The sequence below is a fragment of the Salvelinus namaycush genome, chromosome 1 (assembly GCF_016432855.1).
Source record: "Salvelinus namaycush isolate Seneca chromosome 1, SaNama_1.0, whole genome shotgun sequence".
In the NCBI taxonomy this organism is placed as follows: domain Eukaryota; kingdom Metazoa; phylum Chordata; class Actinopteri; order Salmoniformes; family Salmonidae; genus Salvelinus; species Salvelinus namaycush.
Genome location: NC_052307.1, coordinates 30,673,790 through 30,700,728, shown reverse-complemented (window position 1 = coordinate 30,700,728; position 26,939 = coordinate 30,673,790). Strand labels below are relative to the sequence as shown.

Genomic DNA, 26,939 nt, shown 5'->3' with positions numbered 1-26,939 from the left:
TACAGGCCAAGACAAATTTCTTCATCCTCCTGAGTTTCAAGAGGCGCTGCTGCGCCGCCTTCACCACACTGTCTGTGTGGATGGACCGTTTCAGGTTGTCAGTGATGTGCATGCCAAGGAACTTGAAGCTTTTCACCCTCTCCACTGCGGCCCAGTCGATGTGGATTGGGGCATGATCTCTATGATGTTTCCTGAAGTCCACAATTAGCTACTTCGTTTTGTTGACGTTGCGGGAGAGGTTACTTTCCTGGCACCACTCCGCCAGGGCCTCACCTCCTCCCTGTAGGCTGTGTCGTCGTAGTTGGTAATCAGGCCTACCACGGTTGTGTCGTCTGAAAACTTGATGATTGAGTTGAAAACGTGAGCGGTCACGCAGTCATGTGTGAACAGGCAGTACAGGAGGGCTACCGTGTTAAGGATCAGCATGGAGGAGGTGTTGTACCTTTCTTAGGTACAGGAACAATGGCGGATATCTTGAAGCAAGTGGGGACAACCGTCTGGGATACGGAGAGATTTAATATGTCCGTAAACACTCCAGCCAGCTGGTCTGCACATGCTCTGAGGACACGGCTTGGGATGCCGTCTGGGCCGGCAGCCTTGCGAGGGTTAACACGCTTGAATGTCTTACTCACATCAGCCTCGAAGGACGAGAGCTCACAGTCCTCTTCAGCGGCGGTTATTAACAATGATCTCTGATCTATACACAACACAGGCTCGCTTCCATTTTGGTCTCCAGCCCTCACCCTGTTCCTATATGAAAGGTCTGGATAGGTACAAACAATATGACAGGCTAGGTGGAGCCTTCACAGTGTTGCTAATATCAGTTAACACCTAAAGATTAGGGGCTAACGATAGAAATAGAGCTGGGCCACACACTACGTCCACCCCAGCACCCCTCACTCACCTTCCTGAGGGCCTGGTTGGTCTTGAGGCCCCAGCCACAACCCTCTGTTTTGATGACCTCTGTCTCGGAGTACAGACGTTTAGAGAAGCATTGGTTCTCACAGCTATCACCTGTCGGACACACCTAGGACAGGAGAACAGGGCTGATTTAACTTCCGCACGCACGCGCGCGCACGCACGCACACACACACACACACACACACCAACCTGCGGGTGACACTCGTACTGCAGCATGCGGTTGAGACACTGGGAGTCCAGGCTGCAGGGGTGTTCGTCCGTGGGCTTACAGTTGCATCGTGGGATTTCAGACAGGTCGGCTATGTGCACCTGCACCTTCCCCACCGGCTTGTTGGACTGAAAGAGACATGACAACAATGTGTCAGCGAGGACACACCAAGACTCAAGACTAACATACAAGGTCACATATGAGATCTCAGTTTGCTTGGCAAAGCAAGACTTTGTATTTATTATGGATTCCCATTAGCTGCTGCCAATGTAGCAGCTACTCTTCCTGGGGTCCAGCTACATTAAGGCAGTTATATACAATTTTAAAAACATTATAATGCACTTCACAACAGATTAAGTGTGCGCCCTCAGGCCATTACTCTATAACACAAAATACATGTATACGTGTGTGTATAGTGCGTATGTTATCATGTGTGTGCATATGCGTGTCTCTTCCTGTGTGTGCACGCGTGTGTCTCTTCACAGTCCCAGAAGATTTGTAGGGAAGGTATGTGTTTGCAGGGTAGGGCTGTATACAGTATGACTGGATGTATTACCTTGATGAACTTGTAAGGCGGTGGTTTGCGTGAGTTGCGTTCCTGCTCTAGGGCCTCCCTGCTCTCCCTCTGTGCCTTGAGCTCCTGGAACCTACGAGCAGCCTCCTCCAGAGCTGACACACACACACACACACACACACACACACACACACACACACACACACACACACACACACACACACACACGGAAGGGATGGAATGACCTTCTGCCTGTCTCACACATACTCAGGGATAAGGCACTAGCATATCCCTCAAGAACCAACAGAGCCCAGAGCACAGAATAGACCCCAAGGTGGCCTCACCTTTCTTGAAGGTCTTGTTGATGTTGATTTGGCCCGTAACAGGGGTCTTGTCGTTCTCCACGTAGGGAAACACACGGCCCTGGTTGATCCAGTAATAGTCATGGGAACCAAAGAAGAAGACTGGGAAGGCTCCGATGTCGTGGCGGAGCGTCTGGATGTTGGGGGGCACCAGGCGAGGGTTACAGATCTCCGCTGGCCACCACCTGATGGGGACGTGAGGAAAGAAAGAGCGCTGATCAGTCCATACGGTACAGCTATAGGTGTTGCCGTTTTCCTAACAATAAAGCCAAACCTCTGATTCTAAAACAAGTTTCTGAAATACATGAACCCTTCGTAGTGTACAGTAATGTGCCACTCTCATCCCGTTTCTGCATCCGGCAACAATAATGTTGTTTCCACATATTCCCGAGTTGTGTAGTTCCTCGTCTGTAGCTTCACATTAAATATGCTCTCAGTAATATAAAGGGTAAACACCATTGATGTTTATTCATTCAATTAATGGGAGAATATTTGGAGTGTGCGACTATCATTATTGTTTTACATATGTTTACTATACCATTAGCCAGCACCTCTCCGACAGCTTTTGGGTGTGCATCAACTCACCTGTAGTTTCCCAGTTTGACCCAGACGATCTGTTTGTAGTGGGGTTTCCTTCCTGATCTGCACTCCCTGCAGGACCACGCCCCCTCTGGCATCGCCATCTCCAAACACTCTGGGTGGAACGACGCCGGGCACAACGCACAGCACAGCAGCTTCTCTCCTGCATGGGGGTGGGTGTGTGTGTGTGTGTATAGAGAAAAGAGCAGCACAGGGTTAGAGAACATACTTCCACACCTGGACACTAGGGGCCACCACACTCTAAACCTTATCCTTAGGCATGCCAGTCATTCAACCCCTTCACTATACACTGTGAGTAATGCTTTGCCCAAGCAGAGAGGAAGAAGCGAAGCGAGAGGGTTTACTGTATGGAGGCCAATGAGTGTCGAATTTGATCAACAAAATATGTAATTGCTCATTTTCTACGTGAGGCTTATTTGATCAAGTTTCGTAATGGTTAGGTCTTTAGGAATGCACTGATATAAGTGGACACGTGGCATTTCGGCAAACAAACAAAAAACGACTATTGGAGTTGTGCCTGTTGTTCACTCGCATATCTACCCTCTCATCAGCTAGAATGGTCCCACCTGATCTCATCTCCTCCTGACTGCCTTCCATTTTTGAGGACATGTCTTTGCTTTGTTAGAGCGGTCACTCGACCATCTCGTCAATACAATACAATTTGGGCCAAGTAAGTAATATTGTCTTCCAGAGAGTTGGAGGGAGCCATTGTGACATTGCTTACACTCATAAGCTCCTTTCATATGTATGGTATATGTCTAAGTATATATATTTATTTTGAACTGGACCATCAAATGGGCCTGAAGTTACCCTTTTCCAAAGGTTTCACAAAGGTGGAATAACTTGTAACTCCCACAACATAATAACGTTTCCTTTATCTATTGAAAACTATGCTGTTGTGGACACCATTTTGATAAAAGAGAGTAGTCTTCACATTACTGCTGTCCTCTGCTTTTTCCTTAGCAGTCGGTCAACAATGGTGTAATGGAATGTCTGACAGGCAGGTTTAGAGTACAAGGCCCCTTGTACAATCACCACACATGCAATAGCACCGATGATAATACAAATCAGCAAATAAACCATAAGTCACAAAAAAGATATATATATAATATATAAGAGGTACGGCACAAAGCTGACATGCACTCCTTCTTGTAAAGGGGGTTGTTCCACTTCTCTGCAACACTATACATACCCCAGACAGTCTTCATGGAATCTCACTTAAACATGTGTTTGTGGAAATGTTTTAAATGTCAAATGAATAACATCATTGATGAGTAATAATTCCCATTGCATGTCAACTAGAAGGACGATTGTCAGCATCTTATTCAAACATTGACAGTTTTGACTTATTGATCAAATTGATGATCTTGTGAGGAATATTATACCGGTCATGAACAATAACCTATTTGAATGAACTGCATTTCAACGCAGAATCAATATTTCTTGGAACAATTAACTCCTTAACACAGCAAAACAGGACCGCCGCAAACATCGGATCACGGTAAAGGCTGATCGCGGTACAGTGAGAGCAGCAGAGAAGCGAGGGACAATTATTTTCATTCAAAAACAGAAGTGAGCAGTTAGAAAAAGTGACTTTGTTTTTCAGATTACGGACAAGCTCAAAGTGCTGAAGCAGAGAAGCTGTGTTCCTCTAGCAGCAACAAGACCCCCCCCCCCCTCATACAGACAGGGCGTAAAATAACCCTGTGAGACTCTTTTCATCCCGCTTTCACAATTCTGATGACGAAACCAAATGATGTGTTATGTTACAGTGTGCTGAGGTCCGCTTATACAAATCCCCTTTTGTGTTTGTATTGGAGAGGAGAGTCACATTCCACAGCTTCAGAGATGAGCTTTGCTCACTTTTAATGCCGTTAACACTTTGTCAACGTGGTTCCCGGCTGAACCAGTGCATGTTAGGGTCCCTGAAAGTTTATTTTAAGCCCTGCTGTAGCGTTAATGGCAGCAGATTGTATGTTGACACGCTAGAGGCAGAACAAAGCAATAAGGAGGAACATCAAATCAACTGTGGGGAGTCTAGACACATTCAAACACATACACACGCACCAGTGGGAAAAGGGAGAGAGAGTAAAACAGTTCTGTTACCTTTCCCAATATTCTTTTTGGTAGCTGACGAAGAAGAGGGAATCATAGGTAATTTCAACTCAGCACGATTTGACTCAGTCAGAAGGTAGTGGGACTTATAGGCATATGAACTTAATATGGTGTCAGTAAGGTCCTGCACTAACAGTCCTACACAAGACACACAGGAAGAGACTGGGTGAGCCGTAATCAGACTACAGTACCCATGATTCCACAGGAGAAAAAGAACACATACACTGTTAGAACACATAAACGAAAGAGAAACAGAGGAGTAAAAGTAAACTAAAGAGTCGTCCAACAGAACACTCCGGTTATAAGAATCAACTGCTTTTAGTAACCATGGAGACCAAAATATTTCTACACTTACAATGTACTCTGCAATCAAATTAGTTAGAAAAGTCTAATCATCCAAAACAGATGTATTTCTTGTAAGAGGAGTGCACTGTAAAAGCACAGATCAGTACATATAAAGTGTCTTCAGAAACCCCCTTGACTGTTTCCACATTTTGTTGTATTACAGCCTGAAATTAAAATGGATGAAGTTGAAATTGTGTGTCACTGGCTTAGACACAATACCCCATAATATCAAAGTAGAATAATGTTTTCAGAAATTTTTACAAATTTGTTCAAAATGAAAAGCTGAAATGTCTTAAATCATTAAGTATTCAACCCCTTTGTTATGGCATGCCTAAATAAGCTCAGGAGTAAACATTTGCTTAACAAGTCAGAGAATAAGTTGCATGGACTCACTCTGTGTGCAATAATAGTGTTTAACACAACATTTTTTAATGACTACTTGATCTCTGCACCCAACACATACAATTATCTGTAAGGATCATTTCAAACACAGATTCAACCACAAAGAACAGGGACGTTTTCCAGTGCTTCTCAAAGAAGGGCACCTATTGGTAGATATTCAAATCTGACATTGAATATCCCTTTGAGCATGATGAAGTTATTAATTACACTTTGGATAGTGTATCAATATACCCAGGCACTACAAAGACACAGCTGTCCTTCCTAACTCAGTTTATGGAGAGGAAGGAAACCGCTCAGGGATTTCACCATGAGGCCAATGGTGACTTTAAAACAGTTACAGAGTTTGATGGCTGTGAAAGGAGAAAACTGAGGATGGATCAACAAATTAGTAGTTACTCCACAATACTAACTTAAATGACAGAGGGAAAATAAGGAAGCCTGTAAAGAATACAAATATTCCAAAACATGCATCCTGTTTGCAATAAAGGCACTTACATAAAACTGGAAAAAAAAATAGGCAAAGAAATAAACTTGTCCTGAATACAAAGCGTTATGTTTGGGGAAAATCTAACACAACACATCACGGAGTACCACTCAATATTTTCAAGCGTGATAATGGCTGCATCATGATATGGGTATGCTTGTCATTGGCAAGGACTACAGAGTTTTTTAGGATAAAAATACATGGAATAAAGCTAAGCACAGGCAACATCCGAGAGGAAAACCTAGTTCAGTCTACTTTCCAACAGACACTGGGAAACAAATTCGCCTTTCAGCAGGACAATAACCTAAAACACAAGGCCAAATATACTCTGAAGTTGCTTACCAAGACGATATTGAATGTTCCTGAGTGGCCTAGTTAGTTTTGACTTAAATCTACTTGAAAATCTATGGCAAGACTTGAAAATGGCTGTCTAGCAATGATCAACAACCAACTTGACAAAGTTGACGGGATGTGAATACTTATGTAAATGAGATATTTCTGTATTTAATTTTCAGTACATTTGCAAACATGTCTGAAAACATGTTTTTACTTTGTCATTATGGGGTATTGTATGTAGATGGGTTAAGAAAAAAAATATTTAATCCATTTTGAATTCAGGCTGTAACACAACGTGGAATAAGTCAAGGGGTATGAATACTTTCTAAAGGCACTGCCACATCAGGTACAACAGGGACAACAGTAATGGTCAAATGTCACAAATACATGTACAAACAGGAGAATGCATCGTAACTATCATGCAGGTTGAATAAATCTCCATCACACAACTAGACAAAGTTAGACATCCAGTTCTTCGCATAGCCACGTTCACGCTACACTTAGCCCAGGGCTAACAGCCGCCTTTCCCTGGGATAGGAGACTGCGGTTTTGAGGACTACTGAGGAGCACCGAGTTGAGAAAGATCAGCCAGCACCAGTAGTCCTCAGCTAAGCCTCCCACACACATCAATTACCACTAGGGGGATAAATAAAGTTTGAATGATAAGAGAAGACTGGATTAGAAGGGATCAGATTCAGAGAGCGAGGGGGGGGGGGCTCTGGCTAACCCTTACACCTGAGAGGAACAGAAGGAGTTGGAACTAGGGCTCTATTCACTCAAACACTGTGTCCAGAAGTCTCAGGGGCAACACAAAGCCACATCCCTCTCTACTGCTTCTCCTTCTGTCCTCCAGTCAAACATTGTGAAGCCACGAGGCTGAAGCTGGAAGCTCCCCTTCGGGAGACAGTGGCTCAGGGGCCCTGGTCAAAAGTAGTGCACTATATAGGGAATAGGGTGCTATTTGGGACACAGAAGGGTGAGTGAGTCAGGGTGGGTCCCTACAGGAGGTCTAAGGTGGGAGATAGAGCTTACCTCGGGCACAGAGGAAACACCAGTTCACATTGACGGGTGAGGAAAGGAGGCCATTCCTCTTGGCAATGCCATGGCTGCTGCAGATCATGATGTGGTGGGTGAGGACCATGCTACCCGCTGCCACGCAGCTGTCCCCTGTGTGGTACGCAACAGGGCAGCGCAGACAACACATCATACGTCCTGGGGATGGGGAGAGGAAAGAGAGATGAGTGTTAGACAAAGAGAGACTAACACCTACAGTATGTGAGGGACCATGTCAAAAGCCAGAAGTAGCTTCCGTTCCTCATCTGGACCAGTGTTCTGACTCCCTACCTTGGGTGGCTTGGTGCAGGTCTCTCTCCAGACAGCAGGTGGCGCAGGTATGCTGGGGGCAGCGGAACCCCCCGCCCGCACCACCCCCCACGGTGCCAGGGAGTTTACGCACGCAGTCGTCATGGTAATACCGCCCGCAGCCAACCACTGAGCAGCGCAACACCTCCCCTCCCCCTGCCTTACAGCTGAAACACAAGTGAGAGCCTAGAGAGAGAGAGAGCGAGAGAGATCGAGAGAGCGGGGGGGGGGCAGAGCGAGAAAGCGGGAGGGGGCAGAGCGAGAAAGCGGGAGGGGGCAGAGCGAGAAAGCGGGAGGGGGCAGAGCGAGAAAGCGGGAGGGGGCAGAGCGAGAAAGCGGGAGGGGGCAGAGTGAGAAAGCGGGAGGGGGCAGAGCGAGAAAGCGGGAGGGGGCAGAGCGAGAAAGCGGGAGGGGGCAGAGCGAGAAAGCGGGAGGGGGCAGACAGAGAGAGAGAGAGTGTGTACAGAGGGGTGAGAAATTGGCAAATGCCAGTCTACTCTTCATTCCTCCATCAGAGAAATCTCTCATGTCTGCCGGGTTGAAATCACACAGAGAGATTTGTCTGTAGGGTCATTTGCATAATCAGGGTTTAAGCCGTCTTCTCTGTTCACACCCGTAGCGTCATCAGAATTCACAAAGTAGAAGGACGTGCCCTGGAATAACTTAAATAATCCTTTCAACCATTTCAGCCAACATGATACTGTAAAGATGAAAGGAGCAATCAAAGAGAACTTGTCTAATGGTAGTGTAGGTCTAGTAATGATTAGGATGTAAATGCATCGTGTATGTGTTGCGACATCATGCCATGTCTCACCGTTTCTACATTCCAGACAGGTAAACTTGCCCTCAGGTACGGAGGCGAGACCCAGGCACTCCAGATGGAACAGCCGACAGCAGTCTCCCTCACACGACACCAGACCCTCTCCATACACCTCACAGATCTACACATAAAGGAAGATATAGAAACACGCAACCCTCTCCATACATACACCTTACAGTTCTATACAGAGGAAGAGTGGAGTATAACATACCCTGAACAAAAATATGAACGCAACATGTAAAGTGTTGAGGAATTCATCATGTTAATTTCTCTACCGTAAGCCGCCTACAACTTTGTTTCAGAGAATTTGGCAGTACGTCCAACCGGCCTCAAAACCGCAGACTACATGTAACCATGCCAGTCCAGGACCTCCACATCCGGCTTCTTCACCTGCGGGATCGTCTGAGACCAGCCACCCAGACAGTTGATGAAACTGTAGGTTTGCACAACTGAAGAATTTCTGCACAAACTGTCAGAAACCGTCTCAGGGAAGCTCTCCTGCATGCTTGTCATCCTCAACAGGGTCTTGACCTGACTGCAGTTCGGCGTCGTAACCAATTTCAGTGGGCAAATTCTCACCTTCGATGGCCACTGGCACGCTGGAGAAATGTGCTCTTCACAGATGAATCCCGGTTTGAACTGTATCGGGCAGATGGCAGACAGCGTGTATGGCGTTGTGTGGGAGAGCGGTTTGCTGATGCCAACGTTGTGAACAGAGTGCCTCATGGTGGCGGTGGGGTTAAGGTATGGGCAGGCACAAGCTACGGACAACACACACAACTGCATCTTATCGATGGCAATTTGAATGCAGAGATACCGTAATGAGATCCTGAGGCCCATTCTTGTGCCATTCATCCGCCGTCATCACCATGTTTCAGTATGATAATGCGTGGCCTCATAATAATGGCCCCATGTCGCAAGGATCTGTGCACAATTCTAGGAAGCTGAACATGTCCCAGTTCTTCTTCTGGCCTGCATACTAACCAGACATCACCCTATGAGCATGTTTGGGATGCTCTGGATTGACAGCGTGTTCCAGTTCCCGCCAATACCCAGCATCTTCGCACAGCCATTGAAGAGGACTTTGGGACAACATTCCGCAGGCCACAATCAACAGCCTGATCAACTCCATCAGAACTAGATGAGTTGCGCTGCATGAAGCAAATGGTGGTCACACCAGATACTGACCGGTTTTCTGATCCACTTCCCCACCTTTTTATTTTTAAAGGTATCTGTGACCAACAGATGCATATCTGTATTCCCAGTCATGTGAAATCCATAGATTACATTAGGGCCTAATTTATTTATTTCAATTGACTGATTTCCTTATATGAACTGTAACTCAGTAAAATGTTTGAAATTGTTGCATGTTGCATTTCAATTTTAGTTCAGTGTATATTTCTTCGGCTGTCTTCTAAAATGATCACAGAGAGCACAAGAGAGAAAATTAGGTGAAAAGACAGAAGAGGAGAAAAGATGAGGGGATAGGAGAGGAGGCGTGCAGTGGTGTACCTGGCAGACAGTGTCTGTCTTGGCTGTGCTGCTTCCTTGTCTGGAAAGACTGGAGTCCACTGACTGGCTGTCTGACTCGTCCGCATCTGCAGCCGCTGGACTGTCCAAACTCTTCCCAAACAGACTCTACACAAGAGAGAGCATGAGAGGGTGGGCTTTGTGTGTGTGTGTGTGTGTGTGTGTGTGTGTGTGTGTGTGTGTGTGTGTGTGTGTGTGTGTGTGTCTTGCGGTCATTTAGCCTTCTAAAGTCAGGGTCTGAGGTGTGTTTACCTGCGGGTCGTTCAGGCCTCTAGAGTCAGAGTCGGATGTGTCTCTGTACTGAGAGGAGGCCATCTCTACGTCTGTGGAGGCTCTACTGCGTTTCTTCAGAGGCTTACAGGCATCTGAGATCTCACTGGCTCCTACACACCACACCACAGGTTAACACACACCTCCACACTGCTTCCCTTTTTATGACCCAACACGTTCAACAAAGCTAGCATGCTTAGAGCAGGATGGGAAAGAGAGAGTCATAGGACAGAGCTGGAGTCGCTACCTTTCTGTGAGCCTGTTCTCAGAGTGGTCTCAGGAGCCATCTCACCCTGCAGGGAGAGAGAGGAAGCGAGAGATGGATGTTTCAGATCGCCCCGTTGTATTGTGCTCCCACTCTAGAAAAGCAAGTGACAGAACCACCAGTTTGGTAAACATTACAGAGGGGAACAGTAAGTGGTAGTAGCAGGTTGGTACCTGTTCCTTTTTGGTCTTCTTTTTGGGGACGGGCTCACAGCCTTTCTCTGACTCTGATCTGCTCCTCACTGACCTGCGCTGCTGCTTACGCTCCTGAGAACCTACCGGAAGGAGACACCTGGTTAAACAACTCTGCTCTGTGGGGAACACATTCCCACCAACAGAATATTCACCAGTTATCACCAGAAGACCCAGAAAACGTGCGTACATACCTGGCGGGGTGCTGTGCTGAGACCCAGGACAGGAGGTGTGCTGTGCTGCTTCCTGGTCACTTCTCTCTTCCCTGTCCTCTTTCTCCTCTCCCTCATCCCTCTTCTCTTCCTCGTCTGGACTGGGTTCTGGTTTAACTCCACAGCCCTGCTGGAGAAAAAAAACTCCACTTAGAAATAATGTTTCAATTCAGTTTAGAGCAACAACATTCACCACCATTGTCAACTAGGGCGTCTAGACCAATAGAGAGCACCCACCTCTGGTGAGCAGTATCCCAGGTCAGCCTGTCGGCCTTCTCCCTCCTCCCTCTCCGCCTCTCTCTCCCTCTCTCGCCGTGGTGAGGGCAGGGCTTTCCTCTGCAGAAGAGGCCATACTTGGTCACACTTGGTGATCTCCACATTTAGTTTCTTCATGGTAATGGAGAGAGGCAGCAGCTTCCTGGCAGCGGCTGTCTTCCAGGCCCGTACAGGGGCAGGGGACTCCTGGGTTCCCCCTGCCTTAGACATGGCCTCCCGGGCTGGGGGGCTGGGCTGGCCAGGGTCCCGGCTCTGGTCTTTCTCTGAGGTCTGGGGGTCGGCTGGGTCGTCTGCATTTGGAACACTACACTGCCTACGAGGCTGTCTTCTGGACGGCTCCGCCCGGTCCGGTGATGTCACCGCTACTTCTTCTTTCTTACTTGTTGCGATAGAAGAGCGGTGGGTGCGACCGGCCGCCCTTGTGGGGGTCTTCTTGACGGGGGGGGGAGCATTGGGGTCGGGGTCGACGTAGATGAAGGTGTAGTTGTCGATACGTTCCTGCTGTGTCATCAGGAAGGCGTCCTCCGCATGGCCGACGCCCACCTCCCACTGAGCACGCTCTCTCTGGGGGAAGGGCTTCATCAGCTGACACAAACATTTTATTAACATTTTGAAGACACTCTTATCAAGTCAGCGCACTCAACTAAGTTTAGTAGGCCCTTTCTTCGATAGCCGAAAACAGCAAAACATAATCACTACACCAGCTTAATCCCATACATACCCATTACGTCACCTACAATCCCATATACCGTACATATGTACACAACTACATAAATCTCATGTTTGGAGAAAAGTCATGGTGTGAGCTTCAAAACAGGCCTGCCCTTCGCCTATTAAACCGGTGTCAAGAGTGTGAGGAGGGTATACTGTCAGGCTAGGCAGTGCTGTGTCTCTACCTTGTGTCTCTCTGCGGTGTTGGTGGTCTTGCGTAGCGTCTCAGCCTGCAGCTCATCAAACTGGTGCTCTCCCTGGTACATGACCACCCTCTTCTCATGGACCCAGGCCCGCTCGGCCACGCTGCCAAAGAACTGCACATGGTACTCCCTGTGACCTGGAGGGCCAGGAAGAACACAGACAGACAGCAGTTAGAGGCTTTTAAACAGTTATGTTTACAGGTTCTGGACACCTGGAAGAAGACATGAGTCGAATGATTTTTTACCCCGGGTGTTGATGCGTGTGTGGACGTTCATCTGGGGGTCACAGGAGACCATGCAGGGCCACCAGGGGTAGGTTCCCACCTTGGCCCACACCAGGTCCCCCACCTCGTGGTCCTTACAGCAGCCTGTACCGGTTATCACTGTAGGGTACTGCTTCTGGACCTACAGTACAGGGGGAGAAAAAGCACACTCAGTAGGTGACAGGAGTCATGCCCTACCCCCAAGACACTTTCTGTAGATCTAAAAGAATCAGATGGGCGTAAGCAACAATAGGTTGATTCATTACATTACTTTGTCTGATGTCTGAAACTGTTGAAACAGTTACTCTTTTAGTACTGAATAGTGACTCAATTTAACTGGATGACCTCAACCGACAGACAAGCAGCAAACCAACACATACCTTAGGTGTCTCGGGCTCTGCTTTGATGGGGGTCTTCTGTGGCTTCTCTGTCTGCCCCACAGGCAGCTCCTGTGGTTGGGTCTGGGCCGGGGTGTGGGTTTGGAGCTGTAGCTGGGTCTGGATGTCCCTGGCCAGCCCTACAGTGCCCTCCTGTAGCTGCTCCTGGTCCTGCCCTTCTTCTTGCTCCCTGACGGTCTTTTTCCTCTTCTCCTTCTTCCTCTCGTGTCTGCGGTGGCTCTGGGAGGCCTCGCTGGCCTGGGACTCCTGCAGCAGGTCTCCACACAGCGCAGACTCAAACAGCTCCCTCCCATTCTGGTACGTCTTTATGATCTTTAGCTTGATCTCTGGAGAGCTGGTTTTCTTCAGGACCCCGATGGAGGGAGCAGGGGGTGTGTGAGAAGGGTGGGAGGAGGGGGTGCTGTCCAGCAGGGACGGGGGAGGGCTGGTGGAGGGCAGGAGTAACGGGGGAGGAGGGAGCACATGGGACATGCGGTGAGGTGGCGGGCTGAGGTGGTGTTGGGAGGGCAGGGGTGGAGGGCTGTGTGGGTGAGGGTGGGGGTGTGGGTGAAGTTGAGGGTGGTAGTGATGAGGATGGTGGTGGTGAGGGTGATGGAGGTGGGGGTGGTGTGAAGGTGGAGGAGATATAGGGGAGGGGGATCTCTCCTGGAGGACAGGAGCCCTCAGGACCGTTCCCTCTCCAGGCATGAGGCAGTGTTCGCCATAGCCCCGGGTGGCCCCGTAGCCATTGGCCGAGCCGTTGGGGAACTGGGGGTACATAGAGAACTTGGCCTGGGGCTCGTACAGGCCCAGCCCAGGGGGGTAACCATTGGAGACCGGTGGCATGTCTTCGGAGGCCGAGGGCGGGTAGGAGAACTCTGCCTCCAGGGCAGCGTCGTAGGAGGGGGCTCCGTCCTCGCCCGCATCGCTGCCGGTGTCGTAGGCGCCCTCCTGCCGGATGTTGGCTGAGTCAATGAGCTGAGGGGGTTGCTGAATTGTATTTCCCATGATCCCTTGCATGAAAGAGAAGGAGAAATCCATTGTTGTGCTCCTGCATCCTTAACTGTCCTTTTCTCTGGCTGGACCTGGAGGAGGATCAAGATATAGGACAGGGGTTGATATGATGTTAAGGGGAAATGGAGAGGATGATGACTGAAAGACAACATAATCAGATCTACAACTGTGCATCTCTCTTTTTTGATAAGGTAAGAACATTTAATCAATCATCACAGTCAGAGAAATAAAGTGACATACAGTATGATAACTGAACTGTCTATTCTAATCTAATCCTACTGGTAAGGAAGAGACTGTTCTGAGGAGAGCTTGTGCTATATCCCCTTCCTACATTAAATAATGAAACTGATCTCCAGTTTTACATACTAGAAATCTCCAGTCTTTCCCATAATAAGACCTAAGTGTTCCCTGCACAGTGTGCACTGAATTTAAAAGCAGGTCTGCTGAATGCTTCGCTATTGCCCATGTTTTTTTTAAGGCTGGTCATCTCTCATTCACGTTAATTTAATAGTTGTTATTCGTGTGCTTATACTCAACTGGTAAATGTTCATGTACAGATGACCAAAATGACGATCATCATGCTAGCTATGAGATAAAAATGTCTTAAAGACATACAGGCCTACAACATCTGTCATTACAGATTCTTGTCTCAAAACCCCTGTTGAGCTAGCTTGTCTACCCCTCGGGGAGACCAGTTTTGGGAAACACTGACTGAGTGAGCTAGGCTGCCATGGACATCTCTGGGGCCACAGTATCTCTGTGTAATGTCTGTCTAATGGTATAGATCCCTGCCAGTGGTGTAGAGCCAACCTCAAGTGTGCCAATGCCTGTGTTTACACAAGTAGCCCAATTCTGATCTTTTGCCCAATTATTGGCAAATGAGCTGATCTGATTGGTCAAAAGACCAATTTGTGGGAAAAAAAATCCAAATTATAGGCTGCCTGTGTAAACACAGCCAAAGAGTTCAACTCATTACTCAAACAGCAGACAATTAGCAGCTCTGCACAACTCATAAGGAATGGATTGCTAGGTAATAGGCAATGCTGTGGCTATTAAAAAATTTACCTCTGTTGTAGTTATTCTGACCCGATCAGGAAAAACCATTTCATGATAGCCTATATGGGTACACTACAGTGACAGCCTACAGTATCAGAGTTTTTCCCTGGTCCGTTCACACAGTATAAATAGACTGCGTGGACTAATAAATGCATTTGTTTTTGCCTCTGCCAAAATAGGGAAAATCCTTCACTTTTAAAGAAATCCTATTGTTGGATCTTAAACATCACCAATCAATGCAATGTACTATTACGGTATAGGCAAGCACTAAAGCATTTCACCCAGAAGTCAAACTACTCTGGGTGTAAAGGGGTGACAGGGTAGCCTAAGGACCAAGATGACCATGCCCTGGCTAAGACAGAAAGAAGTACAGTGATAATGCATTAATATATGGATTCCGAAATTGAACAGTGTCATATTGAAATAGAAAGTGTCAGAACTTTGTTATATGCACAAAATAACCTTGAATCGATATGTCCTTTTTGGTGTAGACTAAACCTTGATTTGATTCAGATTAAGCAGCCTTTACTGCCATTCACAAGGTGATATACGGGAAAACAATTTATTAATATGTATCACAGCTGCTGGATGAAAATATTAAAAGTTATGTAGATCACACAGTCCAGCTTTGCATACATGAATTGAGACACCGTACCACTGGGGTCATTTTATTGAGGAAAACGATGCACAGACAGACTGAATTATCGTTACATTGTTTCACTGAGTGATTGAACTGCATCATTATCAGCCGTGCTGTGCATCGTTCTGATGTTATGTGTTAAGTTAGCTAGCGTGGCTAGCTTGCATGAACACTGGCAAATCAAATATAATGTTGCTTGTCAATATAAAAACACGTATCAAAAGCCGAGATGATGTTCTTGTATTCTGACACGTCCGCAATGTTAACACATTGATTTGTTGCCATTTCAATACAATGCAGACGACTAGAAACACGATGGCAAACGAAGCTTTACATTGTTACCAATATGGCTGCCATTGCACCTTTAAACAAAATTGTCTACCGTGATTAAACACATCAATCATTCGTGTGAAGAAACCGAGGATATAGCAATACCCTAAAATACCCTAAATCTACACGACTAAATGTACCGCTACGATAATGACAGCAAGCTGATTATCAACAAGAGAGAACGTAGAACGAAATGCTGAATCGCGAGATGTAGTAAAATAAAAATGCCAATACCTTCAGCGTGTCCCATTCTAAACACATACACCAGATATCTGCGCTTCTTTGAGCAATTTACAAAAAGAGATCAAATAAAAAATATTCGGACAGAAAGCAGGCCTTCCCGTTTCTAACGCAATTCATTAATAGGGGCAATTTACAGCCACTGCTCGGTCCCCAAGTCTTGTCTATTGGCTGTAGAACCTAAAGGGGCCTAGTATTTTGCGGAACCTTGGTGGGAATTATGTATAAATCTCGCCCCTTCTGTATTTTAATTTAACTTGCTCCCTCTTCCTCTAGCTGTAACAAAATCACCCTGCTTTGGGCCTTGTCTGTCTCGCTCAGCGCCAAATCACACGCTCTCGATTGGCGGGGGGTCACACAACCAGGCGCACATCGGGATGTGTAGTTCCATTCCATGGAGAAAAGCAGCAGCATAAAAATATATGTAGGCCTACAAAGAAACAATAAAAAATAAAATGCTGTGAAATATAAGCAAATATTTTAATAATCTAGCCTAGGTTAGGTTAATTAGGCCAATTCATATAATGTCAAATTATTGGTGAAAATTCATGGTGAAAATACATAAATTATAAGAGACTACAAATGTTTATTTAACAACCGATGTCGGTTGATGATAAGATGGTAGCGGCAGGTAGCCCCTATCAATTATTGCGTGAAAGGATAATTGGTCTTATAAGGGCCTAGGAAGCTCTGTGGTTTACTAAACCAATAGAGTTGTATAGAGATTGCAATATTGTATCTGTCCCATGATGGTGTCTGTGAGCGCGCGGGCAGCTCTATTGAGGCCATCTCTATTTTGAAGTAGTCAATTTTCTTCTTCTACAACTTCTATGTAGTGATGGGTCGTTCGCGAACGAGTAGGCTCTAAATGGAGCCGGCTCTTGTAGATGAACGTTGGGAGCCAGCTCGCATATCAGAAGAGCCGAATCTATTTATAAAAATTTACAAAAATTAAGATATGAATAATCAAAATATTTAAATGAATAGAATTAACTAATTCAAAGAACAAAAAAATAAATAAAATAATATAGGCCTAAATGCTCAAGCGCACACACATTCGTTCTGAAAGATCTGTAGATCCTGGTGGAAGAACAAGGCCTCTGTCAACCCACGGCTTACTTAAGTCATGACAGGGAGACTCTGCATAGTGGCCACATCCGTTCCCTCTGAGAGGGTCTTCTCGAAAACGGGACAAATAATTACTGAGAGAAGAAACCGCATCAGCCCCTCGAAAGTGATGCAGCTAGCATTTCTGAATGCAATTCTCTCATAAAAGCAAAATATGGTCAGCATTGCTGTGTGCTGCTGGTTATAACATGGCAATAAAGAAGAGAGAGAAAAGAGGGACCAGTTTAATGTTTTAAGTGGGATGCTGCAGTTTTGCACATTGTTATTTATTTTTCTTTGATATGGTGCAATATTCTATTATTATGTTGTTCAGATTGTATTCGTTTTGAATTGTTACATTTATATGCACTTTGTTTATATACATTAAACAAGTTATACTTTAAATGCACATGTGTAATAGCATCCTTCTTTTTTACATTTATTTCAATTTGTGGGATGCTGTAGTTTTGCAAATTGTTATTTATTTTTCTTTGATATGGTGCAATATTCTGTTCAGATTGTATTCGTTTTGAATGTTTAGATTTATATGCACATGAAAAAGTTATACATTAAATGCAAATGTTTAACAGCATTCTTTTTCATAACAAACCAATGCATTTTTAAATACATTGTGGTTAAGGTAGTATGACTTCATTTAATAAGTTAATTAGAATTGTTTTAACACCAATCATAGTCAAACTATCGCAAACTGTTTGACTTGAAAAAATACAAAACATATATTTTTTAAAGAGCCGTTTGGGGGCCAAAAGAGCCGGCTCTTTTTGGTGAGCTGAGCCGAACGAGCCGGCTCAGTGAAAAGAGCCGGAATGCCCATCACTACTTCTATGAGTTGGTAAACAAACTGAAAGGATGGATACTGCCCCCTAGAGTGTGTTGTTTGAACAGGTATAAAGCCAAGGCTGGTGATATACTGGCACCTGCAGTTATGGAACGTTTACTCACAAGTATAATTAATTGGTTGATCCCTTATGATGATCTGGATTACGTTTACATTTGACTAATTTAGCAGACGCTCTTATCCAGAGCGACTTACAGTAGTGAGTGCATTCATTTTCATTCTTTTTCGTACTAGTCCCTGTGGGAATAAAATAAAATGTTATTTGTCACATGCTCTGAATACAACAGATGTAGACCTTACTTACAAGCTCTTAAACAACAATGCAGTTCAAGAAAGAGATAAGAAAATATTTACTAAGTAAACTAAAGTAAAAATAGTAAAATAAAAAGTAACACAATAAAAATAACAATAATGAGGCTATATACAGGGGGTACCGGTACTGAGTCAATGTGCGGGGGTACAGGTTAGTTAAGTTATTTTGTACATGTAGGTAGGGGTAAAGTTACTATGCATAGATAATAAACAGCGAGTAGCAGCTGGGTAAAAACAAAGGAGGGGGGGGGGGGCGTATAAATGTAAATAGACCGGGTGACGATTTGATTAATTGTTAAGCAGTCTTATGGCTTGGGGGTAGAAGCTGTTAAGGAGCCTTTTGGTCCTAGACTTGGCACTCCGGTACCGCTTTCCGTGCGGTAGCAGAGAGAACAGTCTATAACTTAGATGACTGGAGTCTCTGACAATTTTTTGGGCCTTCCTCTGACACCACCTGGTATATAGGTCCTGGATGGTAGGAAGCTTGGCTCCAGTGAGGTACGCACTATCCTCTGTAGTGCCTTACGGTCAGATGCCGAGCAGTTGCCATACCAGGCAGTGATGCAACCGGTCACGATGCTCTCGATGATGCAGTTGTAGAACTTTTTGAGGATCTGGAGACCCATGCCAAATCTTTCAGTCTCCTAGGGGGGAAAAGGTGTTGTCGTGCCCTCTTTACGGCTGTCTTGGTGTGTTTGGACCATGATAGTTCGTTGGTGATGTGAACACCAAGGAACTTGAAACTCTCGACCCGTTCCACTACAGCCCCGTCGATGCCAATGGGGGCCAGTTTGGCCTGCCTTTTCCTGTAGTCCACGATTAGCTCCTTTCACTTACTCACATTGAGGGAGAGGTTGTTTTCCTGGCACCTGACCTCCTCCCTATAGGCTGTCTCATCGTTGTCAGTGATCAGGCCTACCACTGTTGGGTTGTCAGCAAACTTAATGATGGTGTTGGAGTCGTGTTTGGCCACGCAGTCGTAGGTGAACAGGGAGTACAGGAGGGGACTAAGCACACACCCCTGAGGGGCCCCAGTGGTAAGAATCAGCATGGCAGATATGTTGTTGCCTAACCTTACCACTTGGGGGAGGCCCGTCAGGAAGTCAAGGATCCAGTTGCAGAGGGATGTGTTTAGTCCCAGGTTCCTAGCTTAGTGATGAGATTCGTGGGCAATATGGTGTTGAACGCTGAGCTGTAGTCAATGAACAGCATTCTTACATAGGTGTTCCTTTTGTCCAGGTGGGAGAAAGGAGTGTGGAGTGCGATTGAGATTGCGTCATCTGTGGATCTGTTGGGACGGTATGCGAATTGTAGTGGGTCTAGGGTATCCGGAAGGATGCTGTTGATGTGAGCCATGACCAGCCTTTCGAAGCATTTCATGGCTACCAACGTGAGTGCTACGGGGGCGGTAATCATTTAGGCAGGTTACCTTCACTTCCTTGGGCACAGGGACTATTGTGGTCTGCTTGAAACATGTAGGTATTACAGACTCGGTCAGGGAGAGGTTGAAACTGTCAGTGAAGACACTTGCCAGTTGGTCAAACCCACAATCGAACCCATAACCCTGACGTTGCAAGCGCTATGCTTGTTTTTTCCCATCACTCACAGCTGAAGATTTTAAAATGTTATATTCATTCAATGTTTGTCGTGTTTCTGGATGATGATGTTGCTGCTACTCCAGTGCGCACTGAGTGTGCAGACATTATCGGCTCTGTTTAGCAGATGGCAACCACCACAAAACAGCATATGCGACCGTGAGTGGATTACGTTGAAAACAACAGTCTGTCATCTTGGAAACGATCTCCAGTTCATAAATATCTCAGTGGTCCCACCCAGTTGATTACTTCAAAATGGTGAAAGTCCTCAATGGCGCTGCCCATGCTAAAACTGGCTTTTGGGCACAAGAGTCCTATATACAACTAACTCTATGACTAAACCTAACAAAACATAGGCTACGGCAGAGTTTCTAAACCATCTTCATACTTTTCATACTGACCCATCTTTAGTTACAGTACCTCAATAGGCAAACATTGAAAACTTGGAAATGTGAGAGCATAGTATAGTAACTATCAGTGGCGCACCTTCGGTTTCAGAAGTAGGGGGGATATATATATTTTTTTTATCCAGTCGGATAAACACTCCAAACAGCCGACCCGACCACTCGGAGGCGTCCGCATGGTCCTAAAGCACAACATTGCCTCATTTTGTATCACATTCCAATGATTAAACTAGTGGGGACAAAAATGCAATTTCAGAATGTGGGGGAGGCATGTCCCGTCCCCAGTGAAAGTTGCGCCTCTGGTAGCTATACTGTATAACTATAGTAGCTTTCCACTGGGCACAGACCTAAATTCAACATATATTTCAAGTTGGTTCAACGTAATTTCATTGAAATAACGTGGAAACAATGCTGATCCAACCAGTGTGCGCACCGTGGGTTTGGTGCAAATTGACCAATGACAGGAATACTACGGTCAAGAAAAGTTGGTTATCAAATAGGCCTAGTTGTAATTTACAATGTTCACATTTCATGGAATGACTTCGATGGGCACGTCTGTGGGACGTGCAGGGAGGCGCTACTGTATAAAGGGTTGTTTTCCACTTTGCAAGCTAAACGGAAGCGACGTTGTGTGAACAGTTAGAAATAGCGGAAAAACAAGCAATCAAACTTTACTCGGTGTGGCGGCGGTTCGGCACAGCTGGGCTGTGATTGGGTTAGAGATGGTAGGAGATAGTGATAGTGAAGAAAGTATGGAGTATAGTGGTACAAATAAAGGAGGGAGTAAGAAAGAGAAAAAGAAAGCGGAAGAGAAAGGGAGTAGGGGTTTGAAGGGGAGCGAGAGGTCTATGGAGGTAGAGAGGAGGCAGAAAAGGAAGTCTGAGGAGAGCAACATAGTTTCTAACGCTAGCTGCAGTTCGGAGGTAGAAAGTGCCGAGGGAGGGCAAGATAAGACGCATGGAGGTGAGGAGGAGCATAAAGTGATTCAGAAGTTTAGGGAGGAAGGGGGAGTAGGGGCGATGAGTCCGATAAGGTTGATGGCTGTGATAAAAGAGTATTGGGGAAGTTGTCAATGCTAAAGTGTTTGGGAGTTTGTTGGTGTTCTGTAAGGACATGACGCAGAGGGAGAAAGCTCTCGGAGTGGAGCAAGTAGGGAAGTGTAAGGTGGTGTCGAGCAGATGGAGTGATCAAGCAGGGAAGCAGTGGATTAAAGGGGTGATAACAGGAGTGCCTGTGAGTATTAGCATTCAAGAGGTAAGGGACAATTTGACAGGAGGCGTTCTAGTGAATGTTCATAGATTGCAAGCAATAAGGGGTGGAGTTAGGGCAGATAGCCCGTCTATACTGTTACACTTCAAGGACCAGGTACTGCCAAAATAAAGTAACCATAGTAACCGTACTGAAGCCTTTAAGATGTTATAAATGCCAGAGGTTTGGGCATGTGGCAACAGCATGTAAAGAGAAAAAGAGATGTGGCAGGTGTGGAGGAGAGCATGAGTATGGGGAAATATGGGGATAGTGTACAACCGAAGTGTTGCAGCTGTGTGGGGGTGGCTCATAATGTGGCATATAGTGGGTGTGAGGCTATGAAGCAGGCAGTGGAGGTGCAACAAGTGAGAGTAGAGAGAAGGGTGTCTTATGCGGAGGCAGTGAGGGTGATCCAGGTCCAGAGAGATGGGTAGGAACATCTAGATCGGGGATTACGGGGCATGTATACATAGATAAGAGAAAGCTGGTGATGTTCTTAGCAGGAGTTATCAACAGCACCGCTGAAGTAAAGTCTAAAACGGAGAAGATTAAGCTAATAGTGGATGCTGCTAGGAGACATCTGAGTATGACAGGCTTGACATGGGAGGAGGTTCAAGATGACCTCAATCAGCCGAGGGTGGAGTCATGTATTACTGGATCTTAGTTATGGTGGTAGTACTACAATGGAATGCTCCAAGCCTGTTGGCTAATGGGCATGAGTTCAAGAAGTTAATTGTGGATATGCCAGCTAAGCCTGATGTGATTTGTGTACAGGAAACATGACTCAAACCGAATGTGGAGTTTATAATACATAGGGACAGAGGTGTAGGGGGAAGGGGTGATGTGCCACCCTTATAAAGCAAGGACTTCCCTACAGGATGCTAGGCAAAGGTATTGAACAGGAATATGTGGAGATGTGGTTGAGAGGAGATATGGTAGTGAACTACTATAATACGTGTCAGGTATTAGACCTAGAAGAGTTGGAGATGGTGGAGGGCCAGGATAGAAGTAAGGTAATATGTGGGATTTTAATGTTCACAATACGCTCTGGGGGTGGATGGATGGATGGAAATGGCCAAGTGATGGAAAATTTGATAGAAGTTAAAGACCTGGTGTGCCTGAATGATGGCCGAGGGACCAGGATTGATGTAGTTACAGGGAAAGAGTCTGGATTGGACCTCTCTGGTATCTAGTGTGATGGCAGGAATCTGTGACTGGGAGGTATGGGAGGAGTTTACAGTAGGGACTGATCATTACCCCATAGTATGCACAGTAGGCCAGAGGGAGGAGGAGGTGTCAGTGGATGGAGTAGGCAGGTGGGTGTTTGAAAGGGCAAAGTGGGATCAGTTTAAGGAGTTAAGTGAGCGGGTGATGGCTCGGGTGGATTTGAGAGGGGAAGTGGATAGTATGAATAACTGGGTGAGAACAGCGTTAGTGGGGAAAGCTACTGAGGCTGTACCTAAGAGTTCAGGGAGGAGGAGGAAAGGCCGATTAATTAGGGACGATTTCAAGTTTTCATAACAATCGGTAATCTGCATTTTTGGATGCCGATTACATTGCACTCCATGAGGAGACTGCGTGGTAGGCTGACCACCTGTTACGCGAGTGCAGCAAGGAGCCAAGGTAAGTTGCTAGCTAGCATTAAACTTATCTTATAAAAGACAATCAATCTTAACATAATCACTAGTCAACTACACATGGTTGATGATATTATTAGTTTATCTAGCTTGTCCTGCATTGCATATAATCAATGCGGTGCATGTTAATTTATCATCAAATCACAGCCTACTTCGCCACCTTGTGATGATTTAACAAGCGCATTCGCGAAAAAAAGCACTGTTGTGGCACCAATGTGTACCTAACCATAAACATCAATGCCTTTCTTAAAATCAATACACAAGTATATATTTTTAAACCTGCATATTTAGTTAATATTGCCTCCTAACATGAATTTAACTAGGTAAATTGTGTCACTTCTCTTGCGTTCTGTGCAAGCAGAGTCAGGGTATATGCAGCAGTTTGGGCCACCTGGCTCGTTGCGAACTGTGTGAAGACCATTTCTTCCTAACAAAGACCATAATTAATTTGCCAGAATTTTACATAACAATGACATAACATTGAAGGTTGTGCAATGTTACAGCAATATCTATACTTAGGGATGCCCCCCGTTCGATAAAATACGGAACGGTTCCATATTTCACTGAAAGAATTAACGTTTTGTTTTCAAAAATGATAGTTTCCGGATTTGACCATATTAATGACCTAAGGCTCGTATTTCTGTGTGTTTATTATATTATAATTAAGTCTATTATTTGATAGAGCAGTCTGACTGAGCGGTGGTAGGCAGCAGCAGGCTCGTAAGCATTCATTCAAACAGCACTTTCCTGCGTTTGCCAGCAGCTCTTCGCTGTGCTTCAAGCATTGCGCTGTTTATGACTTCCAGCCTATCAATTCCCGAGATTAGTCTGGCAATACTATAGTGCCTATAAGAACATCCAATAGTCAAAGGTATATGAAATACAAATGGTATAGAGAGAAATAATTCCTATAATAACTACAACCTAAAACTTCTTAACTGGGAATATTGAAGACTCATGTTAAAAAGAACCACCAGCTTTCATATGTTCTCATGTTCTGAGCAAGGAACTTAAACGTTAGCTTTTTTACATGGCACATATTGCACTTTTACTTCTCCAACACTGTGTTTTTGCATTATTTAAACCAAATTGAACGTGTTTCATTATTTATTTGAGACTAAATAGATTTTATTTATGTATTATATTAAGGTAAAATAAAAGTTAATTCAGTATTGTTGTAATTGTCATTATTACAAGTATATATATAAAACGGCCGATTAATCGGTACCGGCTTTTTGTGGTCCTCCAATAATCGGTTGAAAGATCATAATCGGTCGACCTCTAATTTAGAGTACTGAAAAGGACACATAACTTCCAACATCTGATTCAGTATAAGCAGGCTCTGGTGAAGAGAACTATTCATCAGGCAAAGAGGTCATGTTGGCGTCGGTTCTGTGACACAATTGGAAGGGCGACACCAGTGGGAGAAGTGTGGGGGATGATTCAGAGGATGAGTGGGAAGGATGTGGCAGTAACAGATGAGAAGGCAGAGATGATGGTCAAAGCCTTTGTCCAAGTGCATAGCTAGGCTAATTTGTCAGAGGAGAGGGAGAACGAGAGAGGAGCATCCTGGAGTGCTGGATAGGAGGGAGGATGTAAATGATGTGTTGAATGCACCATTTACAATGGCAGAGGTGAAAAGGGCAATAGGTAACACTGGGTTAACTTCACCTGGGAAAGATGAGGTGTGCTATGTTATGTTGGCCCATCTTAGTGATGAGGCACTGGATAAGGTATTGGTGTTGTACAACAGAGTGTGGGAGGAGGGGAAACTACCAGGCAGCTGGAAGGAGGCAGTAGTGGTACCAATCCGGAAGCCAGGGAAAGACCCAACGAGGCCAACAAGCTATTGGCCAATATCCTTAACATCACTAAGATTATGGAGCGTATGATAATGGAGAGGCTAACTTACTTCCTGGAGAGCAGGGGGTCAGTATTGCCACATCAGAGCGGATTCAGGAAGGGTAGGGGAACAATGGACCCAGTGCTCTGCTTAGAAGCAGAGGTCAGGAAGGCTCAGGTGAACAAGGAGAGTGTTGTAGCTGTATTTTTGTGATGTGGATAAGGCATATGATGTGGGTAAGGCATATGATATGATGTGGAAGGAGGGGTTGTTTATCAAGCTTGATATTATGGAGGTAGGATGAATAACATACAACTGGATAAAGGATTCCTGTTTGGAAGGTCTATCCAGGTGAGGGTGGTGAAGTCTCTCTCAGGCGGCTACATGGTGGATAATGGTACACCACAGGGGAGCGTGATTAGTCCTCTGTTGTTCTCAATCATGATCAATGATGTTTACTCTCAGGTACAGCCGGATATTGGGAGGTCGTTATGTGCAGATGGGGCCTTATGGAAGAGAGGAAGAAATGTGCCATATATAGTCAGGAAGGTACAGGAAGCAATTGATGAGGTTGAGCGGTGGGGATTCAGGTTCTCTGTAGAGAACTCAGACAGTGTTCTTTACCAGGGGGAAGGTGGGAGATGAGTTATGCTTGAGGTTATATGGGATAAACTTGGAGAGGGTGGGGGCCTTCATGTTCTTTGGGGTATACTTTGATACAAGAATGACCTGGGCAGAACACATTGAGAGAGTGGTAGGAAAGTGTAAGAAGGTACAAAATGTGATGCACTGTCTGACAGGGAAGGAGTGGGGGGCTGGGCGTGCCTCATTGTATGTTGTATGTTGCATTTATCCGATCTGTAATAGACTATGGCAGCATAGCGTATGGTTCGTCAGCCCAGACATCATTGGAAAGGCTAGATGTCATACAGGGACAAGGACTCAGAATATGTAGTGGGGCGTTTTGGACGTCCCAGTGGCTGCACTACAGGTGGAGATGGGGGGGAATGCCATTGCAGATTAGGAGACAGCAGCTGGCAATTAATTATTGGGTCCGCCTACAGGGACATGGGGTATCTCATCCTGCGAAAGGGATTTTACAGGCATGCTGGGAACACGAGCGAAGACAGAACACAAGCTTTGGGTGGGTGGATAATACCCATGCGAAGGAGATGGGACTGTATGGAAGGGAGTTTAGTCCAACAGTAGCTATTCCTGTGAATCCACCATGGCTACTCCCACCTCCAGTAGTTGATCTAGAAGTGTTGGAGAGACGACAGAAAGATAGGCAGGGTGTTGATCCATCTGATTGATTTAAGAGACGTCTGGATACTGTGTATCAGAATTTTGTGGCCATATACACAGATGGTTCAAAAGATCCAAGGACAGGATGTACTGGTTCAGCATTTGTAGTGCAGGAATGTGGGGTGAGAGTCAGGAAACGTATTACAGATCATCTGGCTGTATATTCGGCGGTGATGATGGCCATACTGTTGGCCTTGCAGTGGGTGGAGGAAGTTAAGCCAGAAAGAGTAGTTATTTTCTCTGATTCATGTTCAGTGCTAAGGAGTATCCAGTCCTTTATATCACGTAGCAGACAAAACCTGCTTTATGAGGTGCTGCAAACCCATGGCAGGAGTAAACAAATGGGTATACAGATACTATTTGCATGGGCCCCAGCTCATGTGGGAGTGTAAGGGAACGAGGCAGTTGATGTACTGGCTAAACAAGCACTAAGTAGTGGGGATGTTGATGTGGTAGTTTCAATGAGCAAGGCAGAGGCAAAAAGCATGATATGGACAGTGATGGTGAAGAAATGGCAGGAACAGTGGAATAGAGATACAAAGGGCAGGATTTTATTTCAAGTACAGAGGAAAGTTGGGGAGG

At 45.6% G+C, this 26,939-nt stretch overlaps 1 protein-coding gene across 1 annotated transcript in view; it reads right to left on the bottom strand.

Moving 5' to 3' along the window:
• Positions 1-16,329, bottom strand: part of LOC120031939 (histone-lysine N-methyltransferase NSD3-like) — a 31,653-nt gene extending 15,324 nt beyond the window's left edge. The window contains exons 1-19 of the mRNA XM_038977842.1: positions 16,042-16,329; positions 12,771-13,852; positions 12,373-12,532; positions 12,110-12,264; positions 11,175-11,798; positions 10,920-11,067; positions 10,708-10,808; positions 10,517-10,562; positions 10,252-10,382; positions 9,982-10,107; positions 8,464-8,590; positions 7,632-7,835; positions 7,320-7,499; positions 4,712-4,858; positions 2,591-2,747; positions 1,988-2,190; positions 1,686-1,798; positions 1,111-1,257; positions 905-1,027 (exon numbers count right to left, since the gene is read on the bottom strand). Coding sequence (XP_038833770.1) covers positions 905-1,027; positions 1,111-1,257; positions 1,686-1,798; positions 1,988-2,190; positions 2,591-2,747; positions 4,712-4,858; positions 7,320-7,499; positions 7,632-7,835; positions 8,464-8,590; positions 9,982-10,107; positions 10,252-10,382; positions 10,517-10,562; positions 10,708-10,808; positions 10,920-11,067; positions 11,175-11,798; positions 12,110-12,264; positions 12,373-12,532; positions 12,771-13,808 — 3,930 coding nt within the window. The 5' untranslated portion in view covers positions 13,809-13,852; positions 16,042-16,329. The remainder of the gene's footprint in view (positions 1-904; positions 1,028-1,110; positions 1,258-1,685; positions 1,799-1,987; positions 2,191-2,590; positions 2,748-4,711; positions 4,859-7,319; positions 7,500-7,631; positions 7,836-8,463; positions 8,591-9,981; positions 10,108-10,251; positions 10,383-10,516; positions 10,563-10,707; positions 10,809-10,919; positions 11,068-11,174; positions 11,799-12,109; positions 12,265-12,372; positions 12,533-12,770; positions 13,853-16,041) is intronic.
• Between the last annotated feature and the right edge of the window lie 10,610 nt (positions 16,330-26,939).